General features: G+C 34.9%; 1 protein-coding gene across 1 annotated transcript in view; it reads right to left on the reverse strand.

Annotated features, from left to right (window-relative positions):
- Positions 1-4,407: 4,407 nt before the first annotated feature.
- Positions 4,408-27,114, reverse strand: part of FAM19A1 (family with sequence similarity 19 member A1, C-C motif chemokine like) — a 511,760-nt gene continuing 489,053 nt past the window's right edge. The window contains exons 4-5 of the mRNA XM_006917485.1: positions 10,293-10,417; positions 4,408-5,524 (exon numbers count right to left, since the gene is read on the reverse strand). Coding sequence (XP_006917547.1) covers positions 5,507-5,524; positions 10,293-10,417 — 143 coding nt within the window. The 3' untranslated portion in view covers positions 4,408-5,506. The remainder of the gene's footprint in view (positions 5,525-10,292; positions 10,418-27,114) is intronic.

The following is a 27,114-nucleotide window of genomic DNA, read 5'->3' on the forward strand; positions in this document are numbered from 1 at the left end:
GTGACACAAAGTAAAAGTAATCCGAGAATAATAATAATAACAATAGCTTACATGCTGTTTTAAATTTATAAAACATTTCCATTTTCTCTATTTCCCTAGACCTCCATAACCTTTAAACTTTGTACCATGATCTCCATTTTACAGATATGAAAACTCAGAAAGAGAGAGAGGTTACAAGCTTTTTTAGGATGTAAGCAAAGGGCAAAGACTTGACTCTTGGGAGGGGGGCTGTTTTGGTTACAATTGTAGGGCTCTTTTCAATATATACAGGGTTTTTTAGTCCTGAAATGTAAAAGGAATAAGAGGAACTGTGACAGTGGTAGGGTGAATAGCAGGGGTGAGAAGGGTGAGAAACCTTGAGAGGGTCTCAATCTGGCCATCTTGAGGGGGATTCAGATCAAGGGACGAAGAAATCAAGAATTCATACATGTGGAAGGGTATGTATGGAAGGTGGAAGCAGAAGGAAAAGGCCACTTTGATTGGGTAGCCAGTACTAAGCATTCTTTTAACTAAATGTACAAGATTTTCAAGTCTTTTAGCACCAGTTGTGGGATCTGCTGACATTATACTGCTTCCTTTGAGTCCTTAAAATTTGCTCCTACACTAGTTTAGTGACACCAAATTTGGAATCTATGGAAGTTTAATCTATTTACCCTACTCTAGTCAGGGTAGGGTAAATAGGGTAAACAGCGGTCAGCCCCTTTTTGCAACCTTGCCATACTCCCAATCGAGGATAACTGATGTCTGTTGCTGTACCCATAGTATTCTCAGTGGCAAAAGATAGGCTGCAGGTTATGTGCAATGAACTGAAAACTAGCTCTGTCTGTGTCATTTTTTTTACTACCACGGGAAGCACATGAGAATGAAATCCATAAGAATAATATAATTTCAGACCAGATTTGCAAACTTGTGTTTTGTAAACAGAATAGGGTCTTCAGGCATATCTTTTAATAAAAGTTCAACGGGTTTTAAATGAGTAAAATTTGGAAATTTCATGTAAATCTCTGAGTTTCTAGATTTTCCTAAAAAAGAAAAAAACAGAAGAATTGGGCCACACAGGCTCCCTAATGCTGCATAGCAACAATTGGCTGGCACCAAATTCTGGGAGCTGGAATCCTGCAGGCAGCTAAGTCACTACCCTCATGACTGTGCGCTTAGGCACTAACAGGTGACTCTGGTTAACTAACTTGTGTACCTGGCTAGCTCCTGTAGGCATATATGCCTCTTAGGCCTTGTATGAGAACTACCCATAACCAATTATAATTCCTTCAAAAATGTATTCGTAGAGTTTATTAACAGTAAGAAGCCACTTCCAACCCACTCCATGATATATGGTCATATATCCATGTGCCATGGCCTATGGTTGAGAACAACTGTCTGAAGGAAAGTCTGGCCTCAGGTTTTTCTCATAGTATGCATGCGACTCTATCCTTGGGTTACAGCCTCTCTAAGTGGGTGGGAATTAGACCAGGCTAAAAAGCACCTGATCTATAAATAAGTCAGTTATGGGTGAGGTCCTGGCTTTCATATTTGGTGATCAGTTATTATTTTTTTAATAATATAATTAGCTACCAAAAGCAATAAATAACAGGTTAATTTTTTTTTTTACATAAAACTACCTAAATAAATTAAATAAATAAATGAGAGCCACTGGTGGACCAACGATGTGAGCAAGCTACAACATCCAATGACATACCTCTGAGATCTTTTATAAGGAAAACAAATATTCTTGACCTATTCAGCCTAAAATCTTTAAATCTTTAATAGCAGAGGATTTGTGTGTGTGTGTGTGTGTGCAACTAATGACTTCCTCTTTAATTTAAAGTGTGAACATGATTCTATTTTGTCACATTTGTATATGCACATGGGTACTAGGAAATCAGATTCTATGACTGCTTTCCTCTAGTCCCGAGTCCCCACAATTCTTATAGTACTTTTTATCTTGTTTTCTTATATTTATAAACTAGATGGAGGTGGATTCAGCCCTAGAATTTGCTAGACACTAAATTTTTTATTTAGAAAACAGATAACTCATGAAGGGAGCTTTGTCAAATAGACCTTAATAGATTTTGAAATGGGACTATCAAACTTAATTAAAAGAGAAACTCGTAATAGAACATGATATTTGACCTCCCAGGAAGGACTGAATGTTTTATGCAGGTGAGAAATGTGTGCTTTCCTCAGATAAACATTTTATACCCTCTATAACTTACTATATTGGTGACAATGGCAAGGTGGCATAATATACTGCACTATAAAATCACTATATTGCTTTGTGAAGTTACACTGGATTTGATCAGAAAAAGGTGTTGAATTGTGTATTAGTGAAAACATCCTTCATCATTCTATAAAAGAAAAAAGCCAAGTAGTAAAACTTCTCAATGTGCTTGCCAATTCCATTAATACATAAATCTAATCACACAAAAAAGTCAACAAATAAGCTTTATCTTACTTAAAAATTTTTGTCTTATGAAATAAGCCATATTTTCATTTTTTACCAAGAGAAGGGCTCTGGATGAAACCTTTTGCATTTGTTCTAATTTTGTTATAACATTATTCATCATACTTGAGGCACAAGCTCAAAATCAATATTAGTCATACCACACTGAGCTCTTTATTACCAGAAATACATGTTATAAGTTTTTAAACCATAAATGTTCAGATTCAATAGGCAGATGGTAGTTACTGAATTCCCCAAACTGTCGCAAGTTAAATTTAAACACAAGTTGATGGTTCACACATTTATGTAAGGGACTTGGATAAATCTAAATTGAATTTGATGACATTTACAAATATTTGAACTGTTTTTTTTGGATGGTTGCCTTGTTATAATGTGGTCTTTTTTTTCCACTTTACTCTTCTTCTAGGTCTTTCTAAGAGGTCTGTCGCATTAACTGACTGATAGGAAATGAACTAACAGACCTGGACCTTTAAACTAGCTCTTTCACTGATTTATAGGCTCTGGTTACAGAATAGAAAAAGCTGTGAACTCCACATATTGCAACTTATGAGAATGATCTGTATGTATGAGGCCATAGAAAAGAGAATATACTTTCTGCTTCTCATTCGATTTTCATTCAGGACCAACATTTTTAAAAGAGTATTTCAAGAAACACTAATCTCATAGAAAAGGGCACGTGATCAGAGAATTTGGGACAATAATAATGCTTGCAGATTTTTTTTAATGGAAATAATCTCATTTTAGTTAATCTTGTTTAAGAATGTTAGAAGATTTGCTATAAAAATGCACATGTCTGGTTCTCTTGAAAAATTAAAGATATGATAACACAGTGACTATATCCTCACACAGAAATAATGTTTGTAGCTTCTCATTAGACAGGAAATGAGCTCTCTATTAGTCAAGTGACCACCCAACATGTCTGGATTCTGGAAGATTTTTATTTAACTCGCCCTGTTCTAATCTTTCTTGAAGACACAGTGTCTTTTGGTGTATTAAAGGCTCTGAAAATTCCCTCAGTAAATATTTCTACTTTATTTTGTTTAAAAGTTTTCCCAAAGTACATTTGATTATGGAATTCTTTTTCTCACATTATGAGATGTACTGTCCTAGATTATTTGTTGGGGTTTTGATTTCAGTTTTCACGCCTAAGATTACAGATGAAAATCAATTTCTAATATATTACTTGGTACATGGATATGGATCATAAGTTCATAAGACATTCTTATTTTCTGGTAGAAGTTTATGCTACCTTCTCACAAATATTTGTGAAAGTATTTGGGAAGTCTAAATTATATGTGAGGATTCCATTTCCATTTCTGGATGCTTTTATAAACATTCAAGATGTAGAATTGATGTAGCTGGTTAAAGTGTTTACATATCTAATCAGACTTCAAGCTATATTATAGAGAAGAAGGAACTTCTAGATTTTACCTGAGGTTTAACATTAAAAAAGTCCAGACTAGGGGATCCACTGTGCTTCTGAGCTAATAAGTGGTCCTAACAACTTGCATTCCACAGAAAAGGCTTTGGAGAAAAAACAGATACACTTGCAATATGATAAGAAATAGGAATGTATAATACTATTAGGCTATTCCGAAGTAAAGCAGAACTTAAGTGGGTATTTCCTTCACATAAGTAGCAGCTGAATAACTCATAAAAAGAGAAGATGAGCAATAATTTCTTTTTTGGGAGGTGAGCCTCATATGTATCATCTATGTGCTTACTATGAAAGCCCAATAATGGGAGTTGACTTTTAATCTTGTTGGCTGGACCCTGCAGTTATAATAATGGGTTTCTAGTTTTCCAAATATTGGGTTTTTAAATAGTGGCTGTTATGACAGCAAAAATTTCATGAAAAAAATTCTGAATGACTAAGTGGAGTATTCTATAGATTTGGGTAAAACTGATTCAGGACAAATATATGACAAATAAAGAGGACAAGCAGGTTTAGAAAGAAGTTATTTACCACTTTAATAGGGCTGTCCAACATTTGGTCACATAGATTATTCTGAAACCTAATTGCTTTAATGGTTTTCCTATCTCGCCAGAAGAGATTTGAATATTCTTGGAAAAAGCAAATCAAACATAGAAAAAAGTGCCACGATGAGACTTGTGGCTACAGCACTATGTACTTAATGATGCCAAACTTTGGATTTAATCAGAGGACACTTCTGCAGTCTAGGGCAGCTATACAAAGCCTTAAGACATTGTATTTACAGGACTTATTAATACAGGGATCCATATTCTACCATAACTCTGCCAGAGTCTTAAGAGCATGTTGGAGCAGCTCCCTCCAAAATCCTCACTCTTATCAGTGTAAAAGCTTGTAGTTCTAAAAATAGTTTCCTGGAAGAGGTTAAAACGGTTATCATATATCAATTGAATATAAAGTATGGTTATATAAGCCAAGCTTGCATGCTAATATTGCGCAGGGCAGAAAGCAATAAAACAGGACGCTGTGCTTCCTTGGGCCATCAGGTAGAAACAGAAGGAAGCTCTTGATTCAGTATTACTATCCCTCAAATTCCAGGAGTCCACCTGTAGCTGGCCTTCCAGCGTGACTGCCATGTTGAACTCTCAAAAGGGCACATGTCTTCTTTGCCAATAGAAAAAGAAATGACAACAAAAAGAGAAAAAAACAAAACATCCAGAACTCAAAGAGATACACCAGCCACCTCAAACTGTGGTACTGTTCATTTCTTGAAGAGAATATATAATATTTCAAAATATTATATGTACATATATTTCAAATGGTACAAAGTAACTATAGATCCAAATTAGAAGAGTTGATCGTTCTTCATAATCCCCAAAAATTTCATTGAGAAAACTCTTTTATTTAAAACGCACTTTCCATGATGTTGACCAAAAACTGAGTCTTTCCACTATAGGATACTTCGTGACACATAGTAAAAGCACTGTGATTATCTGATTGCCAAAGTGCAAATAAGAAATCCATTTGGCTTGTAATGTGTTGGATGTTTTAAATTCTTAAAATGTATTTTCCACAGGGTTGGTTTTCCTTTAATACTACAACAAATGCTTCTGTTAGGTTCTTGGGTGAATCTGAAACCAAAGAAAGAAAAAAATTTCAGAGAGAAAGGAACAAAATGAAGGCACAAAAAAGGTGATTAGGCAGAAAATGAGGACATCTTGATTTTTTAGGATATTGATTCTTTGGAGTGATCTGAAGTAGAAAAAAAATGTTAAAGTCTATAGCAGTAGTTGTCAAATGATGATCAAAGCACATTGACAGGACACCATATTTTTATCAATTCATTAAATTAATTTTGCTATGACTGATGAGACAGACTCTTGAAGCCATGTCTAACCAGAACTGGCTTCATGGGCCTAACATCTATGCAATTGCACAGAGCCCTGTGCTGGAAAATGCCCCCATTTAGTTTAATGATCTGATATTGCAATCTTGAAATTATTAGTAATTTTTGAACAAGGCACCTTATGTTTTTATTTTGAACTGGGCTCTGCAAATTATGTAGTCAATCCTGTGTCTGATGAGAATTTGAAACGAGTAGGTCATTCCATAGCCTTGTCACGTTGGCATAAGGTGAAGTCGTTGCCAAAGTTAGACCACATTTGTTTAGAAACAAAGAAGACCTTTGTAAGGCAAGGAACTGTTTATCAAATAATGACATAGTTGAAGGGCAATTGAGAGCATACTCCTATAACTAATGATGCCATATAATCCATTTGAATATGGTCCCAAAGACTCCTATATTCAAAAGCATGCATACATAGAGAATCACTGGTTTAGAGAATAAAAGATAATTCTAATAGAGTTAAGGTTCTATTTTAGAGTTCTGGGACTTAAGACATTTTTCTTCATTTCTTAATTCTTTATAGTCTTAGAAATTTACTGTCTGAGTCTAGGGGTGCAAATCCATTTGAAGCTTTCAGGTTAGGTAGGAATAGTAATAAACATTTGCATTCAAAAGTAGGTTGGGCCAGGGGTAGAATATATAAGAATTCTTCACGCATTTATTTTTTATTCTCTCTATATAAATAACAGGTCTTTCCAAAACTTGGTTTCCTATATTCCAGTGGTATTTATCACCTTCTGTTTTTACTGTCTTCTTTTGTTTCCCAAAAGGAGGGAGAAAGTGATGTTTACAAAATATACCTTTTTTAAAATTTCTACCAGCCCACTACCCTCACCCGCTCAACCTAAACTTAGGCCCTATCCTCTGTGGAAGACTAAGGGCTCTGTGATATTCACCATCACATCCTCAAAACCTTTATATAGAAACTTTAGGTAGTAGAGACTTAAATACATTTACTGGCTAACTATTGCTTTTCTCACTCGTCTGAAAGACATTAACATAGTGGGTTGTAGGAAATCCAAAGCTACTTGATACTTCAGCAAGTATTATATCAGATTATGTTCTGTTGTTTTGATCTACTTATTTTCCCCCAAATACCTTTGATTTTCTCATTTCATTTCCTTCTTCTTCCTATCACCAAACAACCAATGTTTACTTTTTACCTGTGAATTATCACAGCATTGTAGAACAACTTATTTTCTTTGTGAAAAGATCTGTCTGTCTAAATTAAACCATTGTTGCTGAATACACTGGGTATAGATTTGTTCCTGAATGTATGATCGATTGCCTTTCCAATTTTCAAACTTATGTTTTTCATATATTAGTTTAAAGAAAAGAAATAAACCAATACGTATCTAAAGCCATAGGAAAAAATCTCTAGTCAGTATTCAAGTTTGTTAGTCATGCTATAAACTACCAACAAAGCAATTTTAATAAAACAATTGGAATAATGATCAAGCAGCGTCAGGGTTAAAATTTAGCCATAAAACTTCACCCAGATATGATTCCTCTTTCCTTAAGGTTTATTCTTTCAAGTCTTCTGAAAGAAAAATCTTTTTCTAATAATATTTATATTCCTTCTGCATGTTATATTGTCACCGAGATCCAATTTCACCAAGGTTTTTCTTTAGACTGTGGTCTGTTACCCTGGCTACCCCACAATCCAGAGTGTCTAGATGTTTAATTAAAACACCAAATTTCTACTCTCTACCCTCTTTAAAAAAGGAACATCATAAAAAATTACATTGTACTTTGAAGCATCTTTGTTTCCATTTCAGACTGCTGAGAAATTTGGCTTAAGATGAGTGGAAAGTAACCAAAATGGTTTTGAAAAATTCAATGTAGAGGAAAACAATGGTGTACTAGGAATTGTTTTTGAAAGTATTTTTACATTGGGATTATTTTTTAAAATAACATGTGAAAGAAACTTCCACTTGTCATTAAAAATATGAGTATGTTTCTTCAGTTTATTTCTAAGAGCCACTCCCTTTGAATTAATTTTACACAGAACAAAAAAGATGATTGGAAAAAAATTCTTTTCATTTTGATAAGAACTTGAATTTTTTTTATTCTAAAGATGACCTCTTAGTTAAGAATAGAAAAGTGAAAACATGCGATTCAAATTAAAGTATATCTGTGAATTAAAACTTTTAAAAGTTAAATTGCTAGAGTTAATATTTGAGGTGTGTAAGCATATTCATTCTCTAATGGGGAAAAAGAGATAAAGCATACTAGAAAAATTAATATAAAGTGTATTTTCAGAGCATATGATCTAAAGACTGTTGTTGGCATGCCATTTATACAGAATGGAAAGTTCCTGTGTGTATCGTTTGGACTTAATTGGTGCTTTTGTGTTTAAAGTCTTATTTCATTGTGAATTTCTTGGTTAGGAAAGGAGAGAAAATGTGTGAGCAGTAGTATCTGAGTCTTCTCAAAGTTTGGAAAGTACATCTTTTGTAGTGTCTTCTTTTCCTTCTCTAAAGACAGATTTGAGAATTCTCAGTTGACTGATGTGCTGTTCACATGGCTGTAGAGCAGTTTCTCATTTCCTCTCTTGAAATGGATGCATACATCCTCTGCTTTCAAACTCACTGCAGTTACAATTTATTTCTCTTGTACACTTGACTGGGTTGAATTCAGCCTGCTTAGGGTAGTAGCAAACATAGTGTGCTCCAGCTTCTATTACCATGATCAGATTTTGCACTGTACTTCTGTGGTGCCAGAAAATGTCTAGGTTGTATATACAACATGCCTGATGCTTCTGAAATATACTCTACAGAGGCTGGCTGAATAAAAGAAAGTTACATAGGTCACAAGGAAGTAGTATTAATAATTTTTATGTTTTGTTTGTTTACAGTCTAGCTTCCAAAGAGTCTCCTAGTTGTTACTCTTGGAAATTCACATATTTAAATCTTTAAATAATTTGACTTGCGTTTTTCCTTTTTACTAAGTTTCAAGTCCGGAGGCACCATGAGAGCACGGCTTAACTTCAATAATTGGCGATCAGTTATCATTTAGAACAGGGAATGGAAATTTGGTAGAAAAATATATCAACAATGCATTTAATATAATGGTGTTTGAATCATAATTCTGGAATTACACTGGCCATAATTCAGAGTAGCTTAAAACTAACTTGTGAGGGTAAAATAAATTTCAGGAAAAATATAACCAAATGGAAACCTAAAACCTACACTCCTCCTGATAATTAAAATGGTTTCTACAGTTTTACACTAACCAGGCTTATTTCTGTAGGTGTTTCTTCTGTAGGTGTTTCATTGAGATGAAATAGAATAATTCAGGCTGAGCTTCTCAGCGTGTTCGAAAATGCAGGTTAATAAGCTAGGATCATTCAGAAATCTCTCCTGGCTGCAACCCAGGGAGGTATGGCCATTTACCAGCTAATGTGATCAGTACAAGCAACCAAATTTAACACACAAAGCAACTCCGCCTATTTTATATATGAAAATAAAAGTGTTTATATGGTATTATGTAGCATTACTTTTGTTTTCTGCATCACGAAACGGCAAGAACCAATTTTATTTTTTTGAAAAGATAAAGCTGAGAAGAAAGATCAAGTTAAGACTCTAATACAGGGGTTGGAATCAGAGATGCCCTTTTCCATTTGAGTCACCTTTTGGAAGACTACAAGTTTAACATACTGGGATTTGAAATTGGTAGAGTTTGCTTTAAAAAATATCCAACACATTAAAATATATACACAGGGCTGATATTCAGGTGATGTGCACATATATGACCATACTGGTCATTAAAATAGTAACATACCTTTGTACTAGTAAATAAATAGTTAATGTCTTAAGTGTCTTGAGCACTTAACCCTCCCCACCACTCCCTTTAGGACTCCCAGACTTTTTTATGGTCCATTGTCTACAGAGGCAATGGCTGGCCTAGCTAGGCCTCTCCATCCTCCTCCAGCATCAGGACACCAATTCTGATGGATTGGGTAGCCTCACCATGTAGGTTGTTATATAATTTGAGGACAACTCCTTATTTAACCAAAGAAATTGAGGAAGGATTATTCACATTACAAAAATCACTTCCCTGTAAGTTCATCAAAGAATTCTTTTTAAAGAACCTTTAGAAAATGGCTGTACTTAAATTCAGAACTTTTCAACAAAACATCTGGACAAATTAGGCAAGACCGTAAATTTATTATCTATTCTGAGAACCATAGATGTTGGATGAATTATCCAAATAATTGCCTCACTGCTCCTCTTCCCTTTGGCTATTGTAACCCAGCTTTATTTATCACTCAGTAACAGAAACACTAAACTGCTCATTATGGAAAAGCTAAATTCAATCTCTAACTTCTTGTTGATGGATGGACACTGATCTGAGTGGTTAAGAATGATTTCTTTTGGGGAAAAGGTTTTCTTCTCTCCTGTTCAAAGTTTCTTTGGGTGTTGTCTGTATAACACAAAAGCAAATAATACAGTTTGTAACATGCACAAGACATTCGAAATAAATGAACTTACTCTTGTGGTCTTAATTTTATTGCCTGTAGCGCACATCCATCCGGAATTATCGGGGAGTGTCTTACATTCTTCTCCCTCTAGACAAGGCTCCATCTCACACCACCATTTCCCAATCACTATGGAGGCTATGCAAAAACAGGAAACAAGTGTGTTTGCAATTTGTCCAAACAGCTTGGGCACTGGTGCTCTGTCCTTCTGCAGATGTTAATGCTCTTTGAAGCAACTAGGTTCTCTTTAACCTCGTGACTAAGAATATTCTATTAAGAAGAATAAGATTTTAAGTTATAAGTCTTACAATGCAAATATAATTATGCTGTCTGGTTTTATCAAGCTATATTTGGTCAAAAATCTCCCCGTCTGATGAAAACCTGTGGACCAGGAAGACTTACTTGTTGGAGGAACTTGTATGTTAGTTTATGTAAATCAAAATTGTGTATTATTTCTTTTTGATGAAGGGGACAAAGTGCTAAATGCTCCTCAGAATAACTGAGCTATTCTTTTCAGAAAGGCTAGTTTATCCACCCAGCATTAGGGTTTATTCCCCAGCCTAGGGCCCTTGACAATTTAAAAAATAAATTGACTGGAAGTACAAAAGAAACCTGCGCGCGCGCGCGCGCGCACACACACACACACACACACACACACACACACACACACACCAAAAACCAAGAGTAATAATAAATGAAAATATTTGTTTACAGTCACAAATATATTTGATACATGCTGTGATTTCCTTTTAATATGTTTAATATGATGTGGGTGGAACTTTCAAAATTTGAGCCCCTGAGAAAACAGCTCTACTTTTCAAGGTGATATCAAGGTTGATCACAATAGGCAGCTGGCAATGAATTTAGTAGATACATTTATAGAACACTTTTTTTTCGATAATAAGATTTTATAAAGCTAGTGACTAGATTCACTCTACAAATTAAGAAGCTCCATCCCTTGAGTGAAAAATTATTTCTGTCTAAGCATCAGTCACTTCTGAAGCTCCTTTAGGTATTAGTTTTTCACAAACCCTCCTTGGCTTTTCTAGTCAAGGTCTTCAAAATGTTCACCAGTATTTTTATTGTGCTACTTTCTGATTGGCTATTTTTGCACTGGACTGAAAGTCTAGTTCTTTCCATGATCATCTCTCAACTCCTCACACCCCAAAGATAAGTCTCCATCACACTGCTTAATTCTCACAAACAACAACAACAACAACAATAAACGACATTTGTTAATTTGAAAATGAAATGGAGTAAACTGTGCAATGAAGCAGGGGCACATTAAAATTCTCTCTCCATCGTGCATTTGCCAGAGGGATTAGATTATTAACTTAAAAGAAGAATAGTTTGACTATCCAGATATTCGCATTCAGGTTTTCCTCTTTCTACACTTTTCTTAGTTTAGTCTTTCTCTTCTTTAGAATCAAGAGTTCCTCAATCTTTGAGTAAAAATCATTATAAGCTCAATTTAAAGATGTTTTCAGGGTAAATTTGTCTATATTTGATTTATGCCCTATACATGGACCAGACTAAACCATAAAAATGCACCTCCATTAGATATGGCAAGCAAGTATAGGAAGTAAAATTTTCTGTATAGTTTATCCATATGCAAGACAATGTGATATTTTGGTAAAACACCGAGTAATAACAGGAAACACAAATCCTCCACAGGCTACAAAATGATTATATGAATGTTTTCCTTTTTCATAGTAGAGCTCTGTGCCAGAACATGGAGTAGAGAAAATTCTAGTCATGGGTAAAGAGTACTTATGTGAACTAATGGGTGACAATGTTAAGTAAGGGAAGCATATATTTTGGCAACAAGGAAAACATATGTAGTGTTAAAAGGGAACAAAAATAAATTGCAAAGCTTCCAGTAAGGTAAGACAAAAGTCAGTGTTGGCAATGTTTTTTGAGAGCCTACAATCTGAACCTCTCTTTTGGCCAGCACTCAGTCAGAAATAGGCCTGTCACATTTGCCATGCTTGTCCCCTTAAAGCCCATCTAATATTTTGATATTACTTGTCCCGAGTCTATATCATTGAGAATGGAAACCCTCTGATCTCAGCTCTGAGGGGAAACTATCTTTCTCAACAGCCTTCGATTTACCATTTTGTCACTCTTTTCTCACAGAAGCGCAGGAATAATGAACTGTTGAGGAGGTCAGTCTCTAGTATCTTTGCCCACTTGTAAAAGACCCTGTCCTTTTTTGTTGTTGTTGTTGTTAGGCTGCTTGGAATTGACCTACTTTGTTGCAAGCTAACAAAACAATTTCTCTTTTCCCTAAGCATCAGTGTCTGCTAAATGAAGATGTAGATAATAGGAAAAAGAATACATCTTAAAATCCACATATCACCTTTAATTCATGGTTGTAAAGATCCAGTGGCTCATAGAGAATAGAAATGGCTTTCAAAAAATAAAAATGTCCCCAGCCATGTCTATAAATTCTAGAAATTCATATTACACTTGCTTTTCCTAAATAAAGTTTGATGATTTGGCACTACCCTCTGGCTTATTAGACTCTAGTTCTTTCTTCCAGTTTTGCTCTTCTAAAGATGCTATTAGACTGATTTTCTTTCTAATTTGTGCATTGCACGGTCATCTTACTATCTATCACTTTGAACCCATTTTATAGAAGAAAAAACTGAAACCCAGAGAGGTTAAATAACTTCCCCAAGCTTACACATGTAGCAAGTGCAGGAATTAACACTAGAATCCAGGTCTGCTTAATCACAAAATCACATTTTTTTATCATTATAATGCTAACTCATTCTAGTTTTCTGTTCAGGATTTGTAGAACTCTAACGAAGCATTTATTGACCACTGAGTGAATGAATGAATTCTCTATACTGTATTATTATTGACAATAACTTTCATGTCAACACAAACATTTGAGGAAAACAAATACATTTGGTTCTTGTAAAATTAAGTTAACTTAAATAATTTGGAAAAAGGTCGGTTTATCTTATACTTAGTTCTTCCTAGTCTGAGCTATATATGGCTTGATTTCATTAGTTATAGCATTTTAATAGAAATTCTCACTAATAATTTTTGAAGCCATGAGAAACTTGTGAGGTAGATGCATAGTGCTATAAAGACTTTTCTAGAAGAACTGAATTAATTAAGTAACAGCTGCAAAACCAGTTCTCTTTTATCTGTGGTGATTACAAAAGAGGGTCTTAAAGGTCCGTTTTAACCCTGGGATTCTGGGATTCGCTTGATGAATGTGCCATGTTCAGAAAAATATCTGATCTTCAACTTTTTCAAGAGTGTTCATCTTCCCTTGGGAGAGTCTTAAAATCACAAAAGCCACTTTAATCATGAGTCTTGATTTTGTCCTTATACCAGATCATTTTGTGGTAGAGAAGAGAGACTGTAAAAGGAGAATCAATCCATCTTTCAGGGATAAATCTTAAGTAGGCCAGAAATCCTTTTTTGTTGTTGTTGTTATTTTTTTTGTTGTTCACTTTGAGGTATTTTACCATGGGAATAGAACAAGGTACTAATAAGCAATGGGTTTAATAAATACGGCACATATACTTTGTATTGTTTAAGAACTGTAGTCCTTTTCTATAATTTCAATAGATATTGTTCGAGTCTCAATTCAACACTTTCAATACCTGATTTACTGAGAGGGTAAAATAATGAACATGACATAGCGCCTGCCCTCAGAGCTTACAATTAAGCTCAGGGTTTCTCAATAAGTGTGCTATTGGCATTTGGGAGTAAATTATGATAAGGAGATATAAATGAGCAAAGTGTTTCTTTACCAGTAGATTGTTATTGTGCCAGAGGAGCAGGCTCACAGTGGTGAGTAGGAAGAGAAAACCTTAATAAGATGTGGAAGTTTTTGAAATCAAGGAACCTGGGCTTTTAAAAAAAAAAAAATTGTATTTTCTTAAAGGAATGGTAAGGCACTAAAGATTCTATATAGATTCTATATTTGATGAGCAAAGGGAAGATATGATTACAGGAAAGATCAGTTCAGCAGTGAAGTGCCAGATGGAAGGAGAAAGAATCCAGCAACTGAAATGCCAGTTAAGCATTTCAGCATTCAAACAGAGAAGGAATAGGTCTTCATTTTGGATGCCTACCCTACAACTGTGAAGAACGGCAGAGCTGCAACTAAAGAAACGTTATAGCCAGTAACCATATTCACTGTAACCTTAAAAACTTTGGACTCTAATTATTAGCTAATATGTCTGCATACTCACTAGGCAGTGAGCTCCCTGAGGGCAGAGGTCATTCTGCATTCATCTTTGAATGGCATAGAGTAGCTCAAGACAGGTTTGCAATTTATAAATAAATAAATGACTTAAAAAAGAAATGAGAAGAAAAAAATAGTGCCTGCATCAAAGGATTGTGAGGATTACAGAAAAAATAAGCATCTGAAGAACTGAGCAGAGTATCTGGCATTAGTAAATGTGCAATAAATCTTAGCTATTATCATCACCAGCAACATAGTCGTTTGTGCTACTCTAAAGAATAAAATCACTCTAAAACAAAAAAGGCAATTCTTCACAAAGTTAGAAAGTAAACCATTGTCCTTCCATATTATGCCAAAGTCTCAGCTCACTTCTATGACTTATAAGAGTTTGAGCATTTATTAAATGGTTGAACATACCATTTCATTCATTTTCCCAGAAGTAAGTTATGAGTACATCAATCAAGACTAATTTCCAGGCTCATTTTTGTGCAACTCATCATGCAATTTAAAGCAATGGCTGGAACTCCATGAGAGAATGAGGTCAACTCTCTAGTCTCCCTTTTTGCACAGGTTGTTGGAACAGCTGTTCCGATGCTCATTTCAATATAGACACAGTTCCCACTCTAAAGTGGCATACAATCTCTTATGGAAGGTTCACACTAAATATAGTAATGCAATAATATATACTGACAAATTGTAATACACAAAAAGATAAAATGTATTATAAGGGAAATTAAAAAGTAGATATAATTTAGATCATCAGGGTGATAATGGTAAGAGAAGTCCTCATTGATGAAGTAATTTAACAACTAAGTTATCAGCACAATTATTTTCATATTAGAGCAAATAAGTATATATATTAAGGTAAAAGGCTAACTTCACATGAATTTGAAGATACTACACAAAATATAAGATAAATTTTCTACTTGTCATGGGCTCTTCCTAGCTGTCTTATCAGAAGGCAGAGGTATAGTTTCTACTTCTTTGAGAAAAGCTATCAGCTCTGGGAGAGATAATTTTCAGAGACTTTTTGCCAACTCAGGGAAGCACTCCTAATTCCTGCCAATAATAATATTCCTCATTTTATCCTGGATACCATGGCTGGAACCCTGGCTTATTCTCCGCTTTGAATACAGTTGTAACCCCTTATCAGTGGTTTCGCTTTCTGCAATTTCAATTGCACAGTCAACTGCAGTCCAAAAATATTAAATAAAAAATTCCAGAAATGAAAAACTCATAAGTTTGAAATTGTGGGCCTTTCTGAGTAGTATGATGAAATCTCACTCTGTCCTGCTCTGTCCTACCCAGAACATGAATCATCCCTTTAATCAGCATATCCTTGCTGTATATACTCCCTGCCTGTTACTTAGTAGCTGTCTGGTTATCAGATTGTTTATCAGAAGGGAAGAGAGAGAGAGAGAGAGAGAGAGAGAGAGAGAGAGAGAGAGAGAGAGAGAGAGAGAGTGAGAGAGAGAGAGAGAAGGAAACCACATTTGCATAACTAATATTGATTACGATTGACTTTTTAATAACACGGGGGTGAGGGGTGCCAATTCAGTTAAAAATCTACATGTAACTTGACTCCCCCAAAACTTAACTACTAAGAGTCTACTGTTGAATAGAAGCCTTACTAATAACATAAATAGTCAATTAACATTTTGTATCTTATAGTAAAAATCTTATAATACTATAAGATACAAAATACTTACTTTAAGTATTCTTAAAGTAAGCTAGAGAAAAAATATTATTAAGAAAATTATAAGGAAGAGAAAATAGATTTACAGTATTTGTTGAAAAAAGCAAATAAGTGAACCTGTGCAGTTTAAACTTATGTTGTTCAAGAGTCAACTGTATATTTCTATGATTGTCATATTTTATTATTCGTTATTTTTGTTAACCACGTATTGTGCTTAAATTATATGTTAAACTTTATCGTAGGTATGTACATATAGGAAAAAAACATAGTATATATAAGATTTGTTACTATTAGTGATTTCAGGAATCCGTTGGCAGTCTTGGAAAATACCCCTCATAGATAAGGGAGGACTACTGCACATAATAACTCTATTCTCACATCTGCTTATAAGTCAAACACTAGATGTTGGTCTTGCTTTCACGAAATTGATGGTTTTATTTTGAGATTAAATTCAGCATATTTTTTTTTGCATTTATATAGGTACATGATTTTTAACATATGGTTAAAAAGGAGGACAAAGAACTATGCTTATTAAAAAATCTCCTACTTTACATCCCCTGTATTCTCAAATTTAACATTCTATGTTTAAAATATTTGAGTGACCCTGACGTTTATAGCAGATAGTAATTTGTAATTTTGCAGAGATGTAAATATTTTGATGTTTTTATTTTTGTCAACCACAGATACCTTTATGTTTTTCTTCCCTAATTTTAAATCTAATACATATTCTTTTCTAAAATTCAAAGCATACAGATAATTATCTCTTTTTGTTAATTATGTAATATATAGATAGTGTATTATTGAATTGGGTACTTGAAACCTATGTAATTTTATTAACCAATGTCATCCCAATAGATTAATAAAAAAGGATGAGTATATACATTTGTCAATATTCATTGAACTGTTCTCTTAAAATGAGAGCATTTGATTGAATGTAAATTTTAAAATTAAAAATGTACACGTGAAAAAAAAGGAAAATGTACACAAACATGTTAGGCAGAGGTGAACTGTTGGATTTGGGTATGTTTTTCCCAGACTCTCTCTGATTGTTCTTGACAATGCATCCAGAGCGATCTTTTAAAATGCAAATAATTTCATATCATTCCTCTCCTTAAAAATCTCTAATGGTCTCCATCACATAGAATAAACTATACATGCTTTATTAGATCCTTCAAAGATCCATGTTTTTTGACATCTTCCATCTTTCCAATCACCTCTTCTACCATCCCCATCCTACCTTCCATTTTGTTCCAGTCTCTCTAGCCCTCTAACTCTTCTGCAAACCTGTAGATCTTTTTTCTGATTTGGCGCACCCTCTGTTCAGAACTGTGTTCTCTCAGAATTGACATTAACCTGGCCTCAATTCAGCTGTGCCTCTTCAGAGTGGCCTTTCTTGATAACTTATCTAAAATAATCCACACCCGTGACCCTGACACTTTCATACCCTGCTTTGATTTTCTTCATATTGCTTACTACTACCTGTATGCAATTTTAGTTTACCTGAGTATTTGTCTTTCCTCTCACTTGATTATGAGCTTCATGAGCTTCATGAAAGTTTAAACTTTTTATTCTCAAGTGGCTAGAACAGTGCTGGCACATAGTAGGTGATTAATATTTATTTTTAAATGGTTGAGTAAGTGCATATACTAACACAATTTATAATATAAAAATTTTTGATAGAAGTAAAATCATACCATACACACTACCTTATACTATTATTTAAAATCTAACTACTTTGTCTATAAATAAATTAAATGCATCATTATTTTAACACCTGAATAATATCCCATAATAGAGCTGTATCTTAATTTATTTAATCACTTCTCTACCATTGAAGATTTAAGTTGTCTTTTTTTTCTTGTGATTGATGGTTTGTAATTAGAATGAATGTCTATATGAACACCCTTACACATATATCTTTGCAAGCGTATTTTCCCCAGGATAAATTCCAATGGGTAGAATTTCTAAAGAGTCATATATATCTCATCAAATTGTCCTCCGGAAAAATTGTTCTAACCACCATTTGCCACAAGTACCCACTTCTCTGCACAACTTCACCAATATTGAATTCTTAATGATGTTGGTGAGGCATGGCATTTGCTTGTCTTTTGGGGATACAGAAGCATGTTGCTTAGCCAGCTAGCGAACCCAGCCGACTGCCAGCCTTCATATTCCATCTCGACTATCTATAGAGTTGACCTAACAGAGCAATAAAACTTCCATTTCCTTGTGAATAACTTTTCCTCAAAGAAATCCAACCCAGCAAGCTGTCACAGAATGAAGAGAGAATAAGGAGGTCAAGCAGAATGAAGGCTCCAAGCCAAAACAAACAAACAAACAAACAAGCAACACCATATTTGATGTCTGAGTATAAATAGGTATTCTTGGTGGTCCCTAATGAATGGCATGTGTCTACTGTACAAGTATCTCTTAGGTTTAGCTAACTCAGTGTGGAGAATCTTGCTATTTCAGAATAAAAAAGGCATTTATGTTTATCTCACTCGAATTCCGTATCCCTGTGGTTGTCACTTCTATTTGATCCATTTACATCCATGACAACAGAATGGGAAGGGGGGCGGTAACCTGAATGTGGGTATAGAGAAGAACTCCAAAAGGCCTCTTCATTTTAAATCAAAGGGAAGTTCAGATGTAAAAAAATAACATTTATAATTAACTTTAAAGCCACACATATATATGTATATCTTTTGGTGTTAAGATCTCTGTGTTCTCACAACTTTAGAACTTAGTCGGGCAACTTAGAGGAGTATATTTGTATACAAGTATTTTCCTAATTTGAGAAAGTACTTTATGAAGTTATTATTAGATTCTGTAACATAGTTTTTCTAGAATTGCCACAGATTTACCATAATCAAATAATGTCAGTTAAGTAAACTTTCCTCTTTTCATAAGTAATCATTATTAAAGTTATCAATATAATAAAACATTAGTTTTGGTTGATCTCTCTTTACACCTGATCCCAAATTAAATTATTCCCAGAAAATTCTTGGCATCATGTTCTTTTGCAAAACTAGTGCTTTCAATCTTGGTAGTAATAAGAAAGTTGTATACTGATTGGAAAGTCTTTCATTTTAATCTCACTCCCACTAGAGGAGATTGATATAAATAAAATTTAAATGGAAAACACATCTCAGATGCCAGCAGTGAAAAAGACTTTGTCAGTCTAATGAAATGGTATCAGTTTTTCTCTACTTTATTCAATAAATTCTGAGTCATTTTCTAAATGGATTTGATTAAAGGAAAGTTCAGACTCCCAGTGAGATGCTCTTGGCACTGATGGAGACTTTAGACAAAGGAGAAAGAACAGGGTATGTGAAACCTCTTAGGCTGCTTCAGATCTATAAAAATTGATAGCAAGTAGGAGAGAAGTGTCTCTAACCTTGAACTTACCTATTGCCTTAGAAGCAAAATCCTGGGGAATTGAACAAGACACATTGTTCCTCTTATTTTATTAGGATGTCATGGGTGGTTGAGTGAATTACAATTGGCAATCTTGGGAGCGGGGTAAGGCTTGGGTGAAAACCTGTGGCTCTCAGTGCTTTATATACCCTTCTCACAGATGTTTGTAAGAGAACAACATGCTCTAAAGTCATTATGCTCATGTAGTCTCTGGGGAGGCTTTGATGCCTTCAGGTTTATTATAATAAATGAACTTCAGAAAACATACTGACTTTCATGTGAGGATGAAATGTGTAAATCTTGATCATACAGAATTCTTGTATTTAATTTTATTATGCGTGTTTTAAAACAGTAAAATAATTTGATAATTGTTCTTTTTAAATAATTTGGTAGGAACCACCTGATATCTGTTTGGTATATGCCTTTGCCTGTTAACACCTTGAGAAGTGGACAATAACAATCAACAGGTTTTCACCCAAGTCTTACTCTGCTCCCAAGATTGCCATGTTGGCTATTTTTCCTATCAACAGGTGGAGTCTGTTTCCCCGACTCTTGTATCCAAGTTTGGCCATGTGATTCGTTTGGGCAATTAGGTATTGGCAAACATGTGCTTGGGGCTTGCTGCTTTTTGGAACCCCAAACTGACCATGATGAAAGGTCACATGGAGCAGAGAGTATCCTATCTGAGGCTCTTAACCACTAGGCTCCAGCTCCACAAAGTCACTGCTGGCCTAATCCTCAATCCTTTCAATTAATGTCTGAAACACATACATGACAGCCGCACTTTCAGTGGGTATCATAAAGGAAAATTCAGGAAAATTGATGCAATGCTGGCACTTACGTCATTGAATCAATGTCAACAGCCAATATCTCTGAATTTCTTGTATCCAAAAAAAAATCAATTCCTATTATTCAAGCTACTGCATTTGGGCATCCTCTCAATTCATGTGGTCATGTGACCTAGTCTTAACCTCTTCGCATATTCGTACCACTTTGCCTCAGTGGTTAGTTCGGATGTGAATGAAACTAGCCAATAAGTTGGTTCTGAGCCTTTGATTGGCTCTTTTGGGAAAAAGAAGCTCTCTCTCCCATGAGATTGCTAAGCTGATAAATCATAAATCTGAAGTGTCCAGGCCTCCCACATTCTTTCCCAACTTGCCACCTAACACAATCCCAAGTAATACCAAAGGTACTCAATAAGTATTTGTGGACTAACTAAATGAATGAGTTACTCCAGATATTTGACTGCACCAAGGTTAGATCACTTCCATTTCTATCCATTTAACATAAATATTCTCAATGATTGAAGAATAACTTTTTTACATTCAAATTCAGAAATTCAGAAATTCAGAGGGCCTATATATCATTCCAAGAGTGGCTTTCTGTTCTCGTTATGTGTCTCTCTACTTCGTATGCACAATCATATTATCCTTCACAATATGCCAAATGCAAGAGATATGGAACTGGCCTAGTTGTATGTAAATTAGGCATTTCCTGGAGCACTTAGGGTCAGTGGGATTGTTGAGTTTTCTTAATTACAATCCAGATATGCTCGCAATGGAGTAATACTAATTGTTATAGTATAGAGAAACTAAATCAATTTTACTTAACTATTAAGATTTATTTCAATGTCTTGTACTATTTGGGCAAGAAAAGAAGAGCATACAGAATTGCTCTCATGATGAAATATTTTCTGAGGCTTGCTATAACATAAGAAAGAAATTCAGAGAGAACTGGAAATTAGCCATCAAAAGAAAAAGGGAAAAATAGCAATTAAAGAAAAGGCTTTTAATATTTAGTTAATGTTGATTTAATATTATTATCTGTCCTACATCTAGAGGGCTGAAATCTATCTCTACCCGAGTATGAGCCATGGGGTAAGAGTGTGAAAATCTTTTTGAATTGATAACATTTGGGGAGAAGACAGACCTGAAGAAAAATTTTTTCTTATATTCTGAGTTTTTAAGTTGACTTTAGCTTAAGTACCAAGTTCAAAAACCCTTTTCATTTCACTTTCTGAGATGACAACTTTTATCAAAGAAAAAACGATCACCAGTGCAACATGATTTAACATGAAATTCTGAGTAAAGGCATACTGCTTTGTATTATAGAATTTCGTTGGGTCATAAGGGCCCTTTCTACAAAATGAAATATACCAAAATTACTTCCTTTCAGTTATGAATCTCATTTTGCAACTTTTCATCAATAATGTCTCCCCTTGATTCAGAAAGGTAAATCATAAATATTATCTAAGTCCATGATAAACACACATCTTAATATCAACTCATTTCTGAAACTTGTCATGCTCTGCAAAGCAGCTGGCATAAAACAATGAGGTAATCATCAGTCATCTTCTAATGAGCCCCTTCCTACAATTGTAGTTCAGACCAAGAAGTTCCATTTTGTGAAAAATATAGACCAATGTATCAACTTATTATTTGGGAGTGGAAGAAGAATTGATATTTAAAAATTAAATTTAGTCTTATCATTGATATTCACTGCTAAAGTTGTTGCCATGTAAAGTTTCAAAAAGCAGGCTTTATGGACAAATAAAAATTAATTGGAAACCAGTGTTGTTCTCGTCTGTTATTTGGCCTCCCCAGCAATAATTCTACTTTTTCCTCCTGATGGTGATTCTTGGGTTTACCTTCTGGGATGCACCGTTCTTTCAATTTATGTGCTCATGTGATCTAGTCCCAACATCTTTGCATATTGCTACCTCTTTGCCTTGGTGATTGGTTCAGATGTGAATGACACTAGCCAAAGAGTTGGTTCTGGGACTTTGACTGGCTCTTTTGGGGAAAAAACTCTGTCTCTCATGGGATTGCTAAATTGATAAGTTATAAATCTGAAGTGTCCGGGACTCCCACAGAGAGTGGTTCTGCTTGAGAATAAAGACAACACACAGGAAATCACAGCCAAGAGATGGTGATCAAGAGACAAAGTCTTAAGCTCTGCTTGATAATCTGAGTCCAGGCGTAATTGCAACTAACTTGATATATGGACTTTTCAATAGGAAGCCATTAAATTTCTTGTAAGTCAGTTTGACTGGTGCCTCTACAATTGACAAATGGAAAGAATTCAGATGAACATAAATGCAGTTTTGATGCAAATATAGGTATCATTGTGAGCTTTATTTGAAAGTTTATTATCTGAAATAAATTGACAACAATCTATTACACATACCACATAGACATATACCTATTATATGAATTTTGTGAGCAGCAAATCATTAAAGTGTAGCTGTTAAGAGTAAAATCTCTGGAGTCAAATTCCCTTGCTTCAAATCCTGGCTCTATTTGTGATCTTGATAAAAGCATTAACTTCTTTCCACCTCAGTTTTCTAATCTCTGAGATGGAGATAATAGTACCTAGCTTAAAGGATTGTAGAATTGAAGGGATTAATACATGTAAAGCTTCCTACCAATGCCTGGTACAAAGTAAGTGCTCAAAAACCTTAGCTTTTTATTATTATACAAGCATCAGCTGACCTCAAGTAGATGCAATTCAATTAAACATAAATGTATTGCTCTCCTGGTACTATGTTGGGGCTAAAGACAAACTGAATAAATTTCAGTCCGTGCCCTTAAGAAGCTCTTAGGTTAATCGAAGTTATTATAATTTAATTGCAATCAGTGTGGTCAGTGCAATGATAAAATAAACACTTTGAAATTATAACATTTATGGAGTACTTACTGTGGGCCAGATATTGTGCTCAATGAATTGCATTGATTCTATAATTTAATCTTTATAATGGTCCTAAGATATAAGCACTGTTATTGTCCCATTTTTTGAGAGGAGGAAATTAAACCAAAGTAAAGCTACAAAACTTGCCCATGATTGTACAGCCAGGAGGGGCAGACTTGTGAATCAGCCAAAGCAGCTGTCTCCAGAGATGATTAGAAGTTGGAAAATGATATCTAAGGTAAGTGTTGAAGGATGAATAGTAATTTGCAAAGTAAGTACAGTAGAGATTGGTAATTTTAGTGGAGGTAAAGCTATGCACAACCCAGAGGTGTAAACTAGAATAGTTTATTACAGGAACTATTAGTAGTTCAGCATTTGTGGAGCAAAAGTCCATGTGTATTTGTGAGTTAGTGAGGGCAGGTGAGGCTGGGCATATTTTCAGTACTGTGAATTTGATTATGGTCTTTTTAATTAACTAGGCTTTACTCAAATGCAGTTGCTGTGGCAAATCAAAGATGACATGAGGATATCAAAATGATTACTTTTGATCTGGAGCAAGTTCTCTCTCATCTCAGGTGATACTATATCTCTGTCAGATGAATTTCCCTTCCTGGGCCATGATTTGGCATTTGGAAAGTCCAATTCAGTAGATGGTGCTGGGGATGAATTAATTCATTTGGCAGAGACAAGCAGCATTGTTCTCGCTGAATATTTCCTTCAGTTCGGAGGTAGCTTGAAGGATGCTTACTCAGCATTTCTATCACTTCTCCAGTTGCAGGCCACTTGGCTACAGGATTGTACAGCTTTCCTTGTACTTTTTTATACACAAGGAGTGAGAGCAAAAACAAAACAAACAAACAAACAAATGAACAAACCTGCAAAAGGCCATGATCCAAGCAAACAGTTTTTCACCTGAGTTTTAAACCATAGGGTGTCATTTTTAGAAAATGCTTCTTTTATGTAAATAAAATTATATAAAAATGAAACTTTATTTTCTTGCTGTAAGTGGAAAACTGACTTCATTTACTTAAAGATCAATATAAAAACTAATAGAACAACAATAACAAAAGGGTTACTTAATCTAGTTAAATATTATCATCTTCCAAATGTGAAGTCCTCAGTTTGTTTTAAAAAATTGGTGATAAGTAAATTTTAGAGAGGTGTTAAAGTCAAAGTAGTACCAAACTGAGACTTCCCCTTAAAGATATCAGACCAGCTGAAGGAAACTGAAGAAGGAGCATTTTAATTACTCTGAACTTCATTGCTGTTTAGCGCCATGTCTATTAATACCCCAAATGATCTTATTTATCATCATTGTTATATACTGAAAGCGATGAAATAATTTCTCTTTTTCTTCATCTCTTTTATTGTCTTTTCTAGTACCAGAAGAAAGAACTAGTGCTGTTCTTAGATGCTACACAATATTCTGATTGCTTTCATCCAAGACCACTTTTATTTAGGTCCATTAACTATACACATTAATTGAATAGATAAATAAAATAAACTGTAAAATATGAATGAGCTGCAACATAAGTAGCTTAATTTTTTCAGCTGGCATTCACATAAAAAATGTATAAATGAAAGTTCACATTTTTTGAAGGACAGCTCAGTTTTTGCCACATCTCTATGATGAAAAGCACCAGACTGAGAAGTCATCTTCCTGGTATTTTAAGACACATTTAATCACTGAATTTGGAAGACAGCCTTCAGTACCTGAATGTCCAGGAAAAAATATTAAGCAATCAAGTTTTATCAGTGATGACCAATAAAAGAGAAAAGCTAAATTTAGCTCTAAATTTCATTATTCAGATGGGTTGAGTGACCTCCTATATTCTTTAAAAGACTGATGGCCTTGAATGTTTAGGACTCTGAGAGAAATGAATTTTGAAGATGAAATAGGAAATAGGAAGTCACTTTAAAGATGCACAGAGGCACTCTCACACATGGACAGAGACCAAACTGTATCTGCTTTTATTGATCGAATAATGTGAATTGTGTTTTAAGAAATAATGGCCAGTGTAGTCTGTAAACAATATGTGGTTTCAACACATTTGAAACTCCCTAGGTTATTACATTCTGTGTTACTTTCAAAAGATGTGCAGAGAGCTAATAATGCTAGTATCTAATTTTTTAAAGGACATTTTCTTAAGCTGGCTACTCATTATCCTTCATGTTAATAAGGTAGTCTTTTAAAAGTTAATGAATAGAGAAACGTGGCGGAATGAGAGACATCCCCAGATCTCTCCCTTTGAAACAACAATAACGGAACATCTAAAATGCAACAAAAAACACCCAAACTGCACACAAGCAAGTCTGAGCATGGGATCTGCACATGAGAGCTACCACAGGTCAGAACCACAGGTGTTGGGTGGTGGACTGGGAGTAACAAAGAAGCTGCTTCTCGCAGCTGCCAGAGCTCCCTGTAGGAGAAGGGGGAGTGGAGAAAGAGCAGCGAGATCCCTGAACATACCTGCCTGGGAAAGCTGTGAGCTTCACAAGCCTGGCTGGTGGCCTTGTCATCAGGCAAGAAGGCAAAGAAGCAGGATGGCAGAAAAATAACAGTTGATTTTTACTAGCCGTGGTTGCAAATCCAAGGCTGAGTCACAGTCTCCAACTCCCAACCCAGATGGCCCCACCCCCATACCCGCTGAGACTGAATACCGCAGAGCCCAGGAGAATCTGTGCAAACTACTGAAACTGTTGCTAATATTGACAAGAACTGAAACTGAGGGTAGCGAGTGTGTTTAAATATCTATCGGAAAATAAAAAGACATTTTTAAGGCTTTACATAAAGCAGAGATTCAAGAGGCTTAGACACCACATACTGGAAACCAAAAGAAAAGCGCTTTCTTCACAGGAAGCTAGAGAGAGACCTTCATATAATAAATCTTTCTGGAAAAAAAGCAGAATACGTTTCCATTAATGCCCAGGCGGAGACATAGTCCATTAAACACCATGAACAACCAAAGTGACGAGGCATCTCAGAAAGAAAGAGAAAAATCTCCAGAAAATAAGCTTACAAACATAGAAATATGCGACTTAAATGACAGAGAATTCAGGATGGTACTTCTGAAAAAACTCAGTGAATTCTTAAATGAGTCAGTCATATCAACAATTTCAGGAATTGAAAAAACAACTAGATGAGCAGAGCAAGGAGATTGAATCTCTCAAAAACAAACAAACAAACAAAAAACAAATAGAACTTCTGGAGATGAAAACACACTGCAAGAATTGAAAAATGAAACAAGCTTGAGAAATAGAATCGACCAAATGGAGGAAAGGATCAGTGATATTGAAGACAGAAATTTAGAAATAAATCAGAAGGAAGAGAGAGAAACAGAGGAATGAAAAATAATGAAAGAGAAATTTAAGAACTAGCTGATACCGTCAGGAGAGGAAACATAAGAATAATTGACATTATCAAATGCGAGGAAAAGGAACAGGGATTAGAAAGCATTTTCAGACAAATAGTTTGATGAGACTACCCCAAATCTAAGGAAGGAGCTGGAGCTTGGAATTCAAGAACACCCAATTATCTCAACCCAAAAAGCCCTTCACCAAGACACATTGTATTAAAATTATCAAAAATCAATGACAAAGACAAAATTCACAGGGCAGCCAGGGAGAAGAAAATGGTAACTTACAAAGGAAACCCCATTAGATTATCCTCAGAATACTCAGCACAAACCTTACAAGCCAGAGAGGAATGGAATCAAATATTGAAACTATTAAGTAAAAGGAACTACCAGCCTAGAAAAAAATGTATCCAGCTATGCTCTCCTTTAGATATTAAGGAGAAATTAAGACTTCCAAAAATAAAAAAAA

Source organism: Pteropus alecto, unplaced genomic scaffold (assembly GCF_000325575.1).
Source record: "Pteropus alecto unplaced genomic scaffold, ASM32557v1 scaffold75, whole genome shotgun sequence".
Classification (NCBI taxonomy): Eukaryota; Metazoa; Chordata; class Mammalia; order Chiroptera; family Pteropodidae; genus Pteropus; species Pteropus alecto.